The sequence below is a fragment of the Amphibalanus amphitrite genome, unplaced genomic scaffold (assembly GCF_019059575.1).
Source record: "Amphibalanus amphitrite isolate SeventyFive unplaced genomic scaffold, NRLGWU_Aamphi_draft 001166F_arrow, whole genome shotgun sequence".
In the NCBI taxonomy this organism is placed as follows: Eukaryota; Metazoa; Arthropoda; class Thecostraca; order Balanomorpha; family Balanidae; genus Amphibalanus; species Amphibalanus amphitrite.
This window is the reverse complement of record NW_024882660.1, coordinates 214,885-225,391: the sequence shown is the minus strand read 5'-3', so window position 1 is coordinate 225,391 and position 10,507 is coordinate 214,885. Positions and strand designations below refer to the sequence as shown.

The window sequence follows — 10,507 nt, the reverse complement described above, 5'->3', positions numbered from 1 at the left end:
ACAGCACTAGCTGAGGACAGTGTAAGTTTGAACCTCAAGATGCGATATCGTCCTTTGTTCCACCAAAGGCGCCGCCAACTTCTTAGCTGGTATTGAACTTTGACGGTTCGCTTGGACGAGTTGAAGGATGTGTCCAATATATCAGCCTAATCATGGACCGGATCCATCATTTCCGCGAAATTTGTCTCGCTACAACGCGTCCTTCCCCGTCAAACGAATCAAAACTCATTTTCAAGTTTTGACACGGATTTCCCAAAGAGGCCTTCATTACGCGATAACCGGAAATTGTTCTTCACGAATTCTGAGAACATGCTAAGCCGCATTAGCATTTCTTATTGGCTAGGATCAACGTTCTATGTATTCCACATACCACAAATTTCCCTTTCACTCGTCACTAACTTCCTCCCCTCCTCTCTCTTCCACAGCTTCTAACAAACTCGTGTTCATCGAGGGATTTCTGATCCGCTACCGTAACCTGGAGACGGGCAAATACGACGTGCTCAGCATCCACAACTCTGGCGGCAACGAGTACATCGTGGCCAGCCTCAGCAAGTTCACGCGCTACCAGTTCTTTGTGGTGCCGTTCTTCCAGAGCGTGCTGGGAAGGCCCTCCAACATCGAGGAGGTCCGCACCAACGAGGATGGTGAGTGAAGCGGGCGAGGCAGGGGACGATCATGATGTCGATGATGTCACCGTGATGTCTGACGGCATGTGTGTGGTCTCACCGTTGGAAGGTGGTTTGTATGAGTTGGTTCGTAGTTGATAGTTGAGTCAGAATGCTGCAAGCAGGTGTTGCTTCTTTTTGTCCAAACACGCTCCTCACATATGTTCTTGGTAATGGCTATATGGATACCGGGTACCGCCCGATACCACATATCTGGATAATGGATACCGTCTGGACCTGAAAATTAGGCTCGTTCTTCATTTCCCTGTCTTCGGTTCAACTTGTTTCAACCAGCCTGTTTCAACTTGCAAAGTTCACGGTTCAGACTACCACATCTGAACCCCCGCTCTACCATTCACTCCCCTAACCCTCTAACCCTCTCTCCGCAGTGCCGAGCGGCCCTCCGCTTCGCCTGGAGGTCAGCACCCTGAACTCGACGGCGGCCGGCGTATCCTGGCAGCCGCCGGCGCCGGAGCACCTGAACGGCGTCACCACCGGCTACCTGCTACACCTGCGCCAGCAGGCGTCCAGCTTCCGCTTCAACGTCACCGTCAACGCCACCACCACGCAGGTCAGGGCATATAATGTAGCATGGCGATCGTTGTGGCTCTTATGTTTCTGCGTTGTTTTATCAGAAGCGATTTTGCCTTTTCGCTGACGCCCCAAATTGGCTTACATAGACCATGGCTACCATGGGTTTGATTTACTTAATGTAAAATCCTATATTACTTTTGCGGAATGGCTTCTTGCACATTGAGCATTTGCTTTGAAATTGGTTATAAATTTACGGTATACCTAATGTCCTAGGCTTAGTTGTTGTGTTTCGCCGTAAAGTCACCATTGCAAAAGAAATTCACTAAACACTCCCACTAAACACCGTCTCCCTCCCTCACAGGTGATTCTGAAGAACCTGACCGCCGGGGCCGACTTCCTGATCCGCACTGCGGCAGTGAACCGCGCGGGCACCGGCCCCCTGTCTCCCGCGGTCGCCTTCTCCATGTCCCCGGGCGGGGCGGCGGCAGCGGCGGGGCGGGTGACGGTGTCGGCGGCCGGCGCCCGACCCGCGCCTGGCCTCACCGGTGAAGAGTGTGGTCAGTGAGGTGTGGTTCATCGCTCTGATCGGGACGCTCGTCGTGGTGGCGCTCACCGTCTTCGTGGTGGTCGTCTACTGCCGCCGTCGGGAGAAGAAGGCGCTGGGAAACCTAACAGGTGAGTGAAAAACGTATGGTTGAGTGTGTGTACGGACAAAAGACATGTGCCCGAAAAGAATACGCTCGACATTCCACGTCAAATAAGCTCATTTCTCACCGTTACGTAATCTTTAGAGCTATAATATTTCAAAAGCTTTAAGCATCATTCATGTGAAGTTTTAGAAACGTGGGCTTAAGTTACACAACTTTATAGTTAATGTGGGGAATGGAATGTTAAATGCCGGGATAACCAATGATGCACGCGACTTACCAGTCATGTGCCCGGCCTTTGATTCATTGAGCCGTCTCCAAACTGGCCATCGCGTGGTCTGTGATTCAATAGCGTGAGCACTGTATATCGTTTATCCGTGCCAAAACTAGCAGGGCGGTATTTCATTTCTTGTAAACCTGCGTGCCATTAGGTTTGGCTGGGAATTCGAGACCATTGTGAGGTCATCAGGATCGCGCAGGTGCTATCGGTGTGAATCGATCATTTTTATCATTTATTAAGCAAAACAGAGATCTAGAATTTCACCGGAAACCATCAGTAGACCTCAAATAGTTACACATCGCTTTGGTCTTTCCAGTATCATCTACAACAAAGGTAAACGAATGCTCTTTGATCTAATCCATTCCGGCGCGATACGACCAACCCTCCCCCCTCTGACAATATCTGACTCCGCCTCTGCTGTGACCCGCCAGTGACCTCTGGGAAGCCGGACGACATCTCGCTGCTGCCGATGCAGGGCGAGCGCGGTCCGCTGTGGATGGACGCCTCGTTCCAGCGCGGCGACTGGCGCGGCCAGTTTCAGAAGGAGCCCGAGACCAAACTGCTCAACTGTGACGTGGGCCTCGTGAGCTCCGAGTACGCTGAGCTCGACCAGAGGAACGTCAGCACGTTCTACGGCGCGCCCGTGGCCGGTCACCGGGCCGGACAGGTGAGGAACTGGGAGAGAAGGGCAGCAATAGGGAGGGATGAGACGGGGATGGGTCTACCATAGGAAAGCATGCTGCCTGTGTGGCATAAATGGAATGACCACGTTGTTGTGCATAGTGTTTGAGAAAGAAAGTAACGATTTGTTGCAAGATAACGATATGCTGGATTCGGAAAAAGACCAGAAGTGCTGGATTGTCCAGAAATCACTGACAGTTTAGTGGCAAGGAGATGTTACTTGGAGGATGGACGGGAAAATGGATTGAGCAAAAATCATTACACGGCTTGTTTCGGATTTTCATCAACCTTACTACTCGACACTCGTGTCCTACAATCGACTCCGACGCAACCACTCAACACGCCCCACTGAGCCCCTCCATGACCGTTCGACCCGCTCCTCAGGAGGACCCGGCTCCGTACGCGACCACTATGCTGCTGCCTGGCTCGGCGCGCCACCCGCTGCCGCCAGCTCCGGCTCGGACGAGTCCACGCCGCGCCGCTCGGCCTCCTCCGACCACTCGGGCCAGGTGAAGAGGTCCGGGTCGGACTTCTGCTCCGGACCCCGGCAGCTCTGGCTCCGGCTCCGGAGGCAGCCAGCACAGAGGTGGGTGGCCGGAGAGGCGGGGAGAGACGGTGGGGTGTAGCGGAGGAGCGCGAAGGCAGAGAGGAGGCTATTTTTTGGGTTAGGCCCTTTCGGTCTTACAAGACCATTTCAGAGCCGGAATGATGATAGGAATTAGGGGGAGACATTGGTCTGGGCGGGCACCCTAGTGAGTCGCCGGGGCTGAGCCCGTCCAGAGGACAGGCCACCCAGCCCCAAGGCACTCACTGCACCCGGCTACGGGGTGCGCTCCCTCGGGAGCAGCGGTGCCGCTCCAAGGGAGCAGCCCGCATGAGATAAACTTGCCTGTCTAGCCCGGAGGGGGGCTGCGGCGTGGAGGAGAAGGATTTCAGTATCCTGAGGATAGAAGCACGGAACCGTGACACAAGCTTGCACAGGGGCTGACATTCCTCCTTTTCACCCCGCAGGCTCGCGGACGCCGTGTTTCGAGGCACACCCCGGTATGCCCCCGTCTCTCGACTTCAATGAGTTCGCGCCACCGCCGCCGCAGTTCCCGCCACCGGACCTGACGAGTGGCGCGCGCGCCGCGCACTTCGCCCACCACCCTCAGTCCGGCTCGGCCGCCTCTGTGCGCGGGCTGGGCTCTCCGCGATCGCAGCGCCGCCACGCGGCCAGCTCGGGAACTGGTAGTTCGCGCTCGGCCCGCTCGGCGTGCGGCCGTCAGCCGCTTTACAACGTAAGCGGCGAGCCGCGAGGAGAGATGCGAGCGGAACCCAGCTGCGGTGAGGACGATTACGAATACGAGGCGGCACCGCTGATGAGTCGCGGCGGTCGGGAGCGGCGCGGGCGACCTTCCCGCGGCGGCGAGCCGCGGCTGCAGCTTCAGGAGCGTCCCGGCGCTCCTCACCTACAGCTGTACGGCGCTCCTGAGGAGTCAGAGCTCTCCGAGCGTGCCAGTCCCGAGTCGTCGGTGAACGGCGAGGCGGGCGGCAGCTGGGAGCCCACCTCCTGTGACGAAGAGAGCGAGCTCAGTGACACAGACGTCGGCTACAACGAGGCGGTGCTGCGCGCGGCTCAGCAGGCCGGGATCACGGTGTCGGGCAGCCGGTCGGGGCGGCGGCGGCACTCTCCGCACCAACACTACTCGACAGACAGCACGTACCAGGGCCGGCCGGCGCGGCACCACCGGAAGCGGGCCCACCCGGCGGCCAGCAGCCTCGACAGGGCGCACCCGCCAGGTACGTGTCCCATCTCTCCTCCCTAGACTGGCGCCACGGTCGACTTAGATATCAAGGTCAGAGTACGCTTGTTCAGGATAATGGTCTTAGTTCTTTCTGTTCCATATCTACTAGAGTTGCAAAGTTTTCCCCAAAGGCTGCTACCGGCACCGCCCCGCCCCACAAAAATTTTCTGGGATACCGGCATGCTACCACGCCCCAAGCAAAAAAACCGCCAAATTACCGGCATACTAAAAAACCTGCATTCTTGATTCTAGCTTACCCCTACAAGAGATGCCACATTTTGGCATGCAGTACCTGTCCCACCCAGCAGCCATCCATTGTCCAACCACAAATACCAGCAGGCTGATTTTGGCTGAGTTGGCCCCACAACCCACAATTTTGAAACTCAATTTCAGTCTATAACTGTTAAAATATCACCTGTAATCAAAGCGGTATTGCCTACAAAAAACTAACACATTCAGCAAAAAGGCGAGGACAAAAAGAACTTGAATTACTGAAATGTGTTTTTAAAGACTGGACAGTGAGCACTGAGCAGTAATCACATTTACATTTCACAGGTGTTCTACTTTTCCACATTTTCCTAAAATGTTGCAGGCCCCAGCCAAATGTTTAAAATCTAGATGGTCAAAACATAAACAAGTACAGATTCGGCCATCTTCCTAACTGAGGAAGCGAGATCAACATCTACTGTTTCCTATCCACCATGGCTTGCTGGTTCGTGAATAAGATACGAATCATGTAAAAAAATGAGTTAATAACTCACTGGTCCTGAGAACAGTCACCAAACAATATGTATAAAAACGATATCTTCCATCCTCTCCAACCTCAAACGGGAACAAACAGAAGGTTATGAAGGATTTCGAAACAAATGCGCCATAACAGAGGCTTTTAACCAGCTGAATAAAACGCTGCAAAAAAAGGTTTACGACTGCAAGCCACTGCCTCGTGAATGATTATATTAATAAAAATTATCCAACACAATATTAAATTATAATGAAATCAACAATGTGAGTGTAATTCACTACAAGAATATTCATTTCTCTTCAGTTATTCAACCAAAAAAGGGTATATGAATAAATACCTATTATGTCATCAGATTACATCCATTCATTAGGGGAGAGAGCATCTCAATCTTAAAAGTAAATCCTTGGTTGTATTATTTTGCGCCACTTCGTGTCAATTTTGCCTTCATGATGTGTTTTCTTGTAAAGATAAGACAAAATGTCAGTTCAAATCCATTTTCATTTAATTATGGGACCAAAGCCAGGCTCAGGGCTACCTGACACCTGCCTTTTCAGCTGGATTGTCAGTGTCAAATTCTTTGTAGACTGTAGAGTTTCTCAGACCACATCTCATGATCTCAAGACTCAAGGCCAGTTTCCAAACAATGTGTTTTTTGGTGTTTTGATTCTGCCTTTTCCCCTAGGGAATGTTGTCATGAACATTTATTTATTTTATTGTGTTATACATATTACCTACCATTAGACTTACTAATTGATCGTGCTTTTGCAACATGAATGAGTACTGTTAGAAATCGTGCACACGTCCTTGTATTCTGCTCCAATACACTTCAGCTTACCATTCGTGGTCAAGCGCACCGCCTGACTGACTCACACACATAACTCACTTCAATCGTCGACTCAATAACAATAATCGACACACATTATGAATAACACGTGCGCCTTCAACACTGGCGTCCCGCGTCTTCTATATTCCTAACAGTACCATTCCAATTCTTCCTTTTGTAGACCACAGTAGATTCTTGACAATTCTAATTATAACCAAGCCTGTGAAATGCTGAGGTCCATGTGTTACCCCTACCCTTAGCAATGGAACTTCTACCACAAAATGTATCTTGCAGTGGTTAATATTGCTGTTTTATTACAATTTGAGAGCCCCTTAGTGTCCAAAGTTTGAATCTTTGCTGATTTTTTTTTGCACAAAATCAAAAATACCGGCATGCTACCGGCAAGACATGCCAGATACCACGAAAAAACCTGCGGTAGTGAAAAAATTACCGGCATGCCGGTAGTGCGGTAGGGAAATTCTGCAACTCTAATATCTACAATGTAATATCAGCCAGACACAAGGCGCCTTTGTTTTGTATGACGTCTGGCGTTGGATATGATCTACAGCGAAGTATCTTTTCATTATCATTTCACCGACAGGGAAGTGTCGTGAAAATACACCAAACATCCATCAGTAACTGTAACGGTTCCTGCCTCACCAGGAATAATAAATCACTGCATGCCTCATAACTCTGTAAATGTCTTAGATTTCCCCCGGGCCTTTGTCCAGCATTCCGCAGTCCGCATTTCCAACATTCAAACGGCTCTACCCGTTCACAGGACCTGCGCCGGAGAGCTTCGCTCAGCGTGATTACCGCCTGGGGGAGGGACGCGGGGTAGACGAGAGTGGTCCCTTGCTGGTCAACGGCGCCACGTGAGCAGCTGATTGTGCTCACGGACCGGCAATGAACACGACGAACTGAACAGACTCATCGTCGAGTCCGATATCCGGCTCCCGAGTCAGGCCGGCTGATGGCTCAGAGTGAGATGAGCTAGAACCCTCGGCGAGGGAGAGTCAGTGTGCTAGTGAAGACTCGTGACGAGACATGCTTGTGCCACGATGCGCGTTTGTAAGCAGTGCGGTGCGCTAGTTGATATTGTGATCCGTATATTACGTTGTGCGCGCTTTGAGATTGTGTCCATTCATGTGATTTTGTTAAGCCTGCTTTTTACTTTTATAGAAGCGTTTTTTCATAGTTTCACATCGCTGCGTCCTTTCTCCCAGTCTGTTTTGTTCAGACAGTATGCTTAGTCTCATAGGTTTTCTACGCTTGTTACCGACAATACCATAACCGTTTTTCAGGCTTCTGTGATCTTTTGATCATCATTGATCACCGGCCCCGTATGACCACTTTTGTCGCCCCCTGGCCTGCCGTTGTTCCATTTGAACACCACTGTTGCAAACTGACTTTTCTGCGTGAACCCATTTAGCGAGCTGTCCGAGGTCCTCTCTGTGTGCGTGTTGGTCTTCTGTAGTGCTGATAACAGTTGGCATTGTTACCTATTGTCAGGTGCACCCGACAGTAGCGCTCGGGCCCGAGCCGAGAGGCGGCGTGTGTTTTGTGCGTGCACAACCGGCGTAGGAGGGCGCACGGGGCGCTCGCTGCGCCGACCGACCCTGCCGCTACCCTCGGCGGCGGTGGGGAGAGAGTAGAGACCGCTACCATCCTGGTAGAGACCGCTACCATCCTGGTGACGCACGTACAGGCTGTGATAATTTATACACACGCGTCTCGGTGTGTGAGGCGGAGAGCGCCGGCGCGCAATAATTCCCCTTGTGATTGTGCGAGGACCGGACAGCGGCGGCGCGCGGCGGTGGCGGCGGCCCGATCTACTAGTCACGAGCTCAGACTCCCTCTCGGCTCCGTCAGATGCTGCTACTACCGCCGTGCTGCCGCCTCGCTCCCGTCCCCCTCTATCTCCAAGTGAGCGCGCTTTGTCAGAATATACGATCCAGATTCGTGCTGGCTCTTTGACGGTTGTGTCAATCGGACTGCAGAAATATCGGGCTCTCGAGGAGTGGAAACCATCGCATCGAGAGCAGCTAGGACGCTGGAAGGAGGTGTTTCGTAGAGGATCAGGAAGATAATGGTCCGCATGTTCCCTGATAATACAGACAGTTCGACTAAGTTTGGAGATATAATTGTATACCGGCGAAACGTAACGATAGCTTTTCTGCTACGCAACAGCCGTAACGATCCTTCTTCCGTGGAACGATTCTAGTTGGCTAGGTGTTCGAATTTAGTATCGATGCTCTAATTATGTGCGTTTGACAAGTTTTAGCTGACTGACGTGCCTACAAAAGAAAACAACTAATTTCCATGCACTGCGCCTACAACTAATCTAAAAAGCAGGGAGAGAGAATCAGCACGATAGCTTAGCTGTCACTTCCCTGGAAACGAAATAATGATGAAAAACTCCATTGTCAATAAGGTTTTCGACAAAACCACACATCATTTGTCATATGGCACCCAGATTGTTGGCAGACAGAGTGCCATCCCTTGCCGTATGCAGGAATTTCAGCTGGTGAAACCACCTCCACGGGACATAAAACTATTCACAACAGCTGTACCGTCCGTTCTGTCGAATCATGGTGGGCATAGCTCGTGGCCAGCGAACAAAGGTCACGCGCTCAACTCTCAAGTCGCTAAGTGGTCGACCTTATCTGTAAGTGTAACTGCAGTGACGTTAGAGGAACTCCTCCCAAACGGACTTCTCCCGGCACGTGACGCTTCACAGTGGTATGGTCACATAACTACCGACTGTGAGTCGGCTAATTTTGTCTGAGACTCCTCGCCGTGCCTTATATGAAGGGTCGTAGGGAGCGAAGTTCGAGCAACATTGCTCTTTAGGAAGGTCGTTTGTCTCACCATCGGGACGGCACTCGAAACCATTAACGTCACAGATTAGCGATGACTTGGGGCGCACGAGAATGACGCCACATCGCACGTCATAAAATAACATCTGAGGTAAGACGCTCCTCGATTCTGAAAGATCTTAAAGCGAGCTATCTATTACTTTTTCCGCGTCTTTTTAGCTGTCTTACGTTCCGAGATAACTTTTTGCGGCCAAAGTTGCGATATTTTAGAGTCGTGCTGATTTTCACTCACTTTTTAGAGTTCTTTTGCCTGAGGTTCACTTTTTAGAGTCGTGCTGAGGTTTATATATCTCAGCATAACTCAAGTAACCATCCAAACATATCCAGCATCCACCCCATCGAGACGAAGTGACCCTTCTTAAAGGAAAAAGTCTCTGAGGGGAACTGGGCGGCCCTTTAAATCAGCACAACAGGCAAACAGGATCTGCAGAAAAGTCCGCACGGTTCGTCGGAAGGTCATGTCAGGCTCAAAAGAAACGATACATACGATTCGAAAGCTGACTGTAAGCTGAATCCAACAACGTAGTTTTTATCAAAATCGATCAATGGCTTTTTCTGGAAATTGCGTTTTTGTTAAAACTTTATATTTCTGATTCAACGGGCTGTCCGGGCATTCCTGAAAACATAAACATGCTTATTTCGAGTTCCAGTGAAATCTGAACGCCAAAAGAACAATATGTAGCGAAGCAATGTTTCCAAACACTAATACGCATATTAAATACGCATATTAAACACGTCTAATACGCATATTCCACTTCCAGGCAAGTTTCGTGAAGAAATATGGCATGACGTCTGAACTATGGCATTTTGATATTGGTCCACTCTTTTAGGGGACAGATGTTATTCGATAACCGTTTCGAAGTTTCTCTAAACGTTCTCATTCTTGCATTGAGTGGTTATCGTACCTACATGTCTTTTCCCAATTTTAGTGCGTTTTGCTACACTAATAACAGAGCTGGGAAATTTTTGCCTCGGACGGGATGCGCGGAGAAAAGTGGACTGCGGGCAGTGGGCAGCTCCAAATTCCATAAGTTGTTTCCATTCGGAATTCGGATGACAAGCGTTATTAATGCTGAAATGCACTACCATGTGTTTAACTCCTGTTTACACATGGTAAGTTTAATGTTTGTCCCCTCCGTGGCCGAGTGGATTAAAGCGCCGGAGTCCGACGCTTTGCCGGTAGTGAGAGCCCGGTTCAAGCCCCGGCGCGGGCGGCCACATTTAGCTCCTACGTGTAATGGCGTGCGTGTCTGTGGCAGGGGCCGCACAGAAGCCAGGTAACGTGAGTGAGCGAAGGGGGCCGTGTCCAGTCGTGAGGGCACGTTAAACGTTCGGACAAAATTCTGCCATACAACTGGAATTGCGCGATCGGGTGGTGGGGTCAGGGTCAGCACAACAAGCCATGCTTAGTGCGGGCTCTGATTCCTCAAATCCACCCATTCAACCATTCGGACTAAATTTATAAAAAA

At 50.8% G+C, this 10,507-nt stretch overlaps 1 protein-coding gene across 1 annotated transcript; it reads left to right on the top strand.

The window, feature by feature from the left end:
- The first annotated feature begins 3,341 nt into the window (after nucleotides 1-3,341).
- Nucleotides 3,342-8,123, top strand: LOC122370772. The gene is made up of 3 exons (XM_043346668.1): nucleotides 3,342-3,393; nucleotides 3,819-4,589; nucleotides 6,941-8,123. Exons 2-3 carry the CDS (start codon nucleotides 3,854-3,856, stop codon nucleotides 7,036-7,038), a joined length of 834 nt encoding a protein of 277 aa, XP_043202603.1. The 5' UTR covers nucleotides 3,342-3,393; nucleotides 3,819-3,853; the 3' UTR covers nucleotides 7,039-8,123.
- Nucleotides 8,124-10,507: the final 2,384 nt, after the last annotated feature.

Excerpts from the sequence above, each read along its gene's own strand:
- LOC122370772 (XM_043346668.1), top strand. The coding sequence starts at position 3,854 with ATGCCCCCGTCTCTCGACTTCAATGAGTTCGCGCCACCGCCGCCGCAG. Across the intron at positions 4,590-6,940 it reads CGACAGGGCGCACCCGCCAG|GACCTGCGCCGGAGAGCTTC; the intron begins GTACGTGTCCCA and ends ACCCGTTCACAG.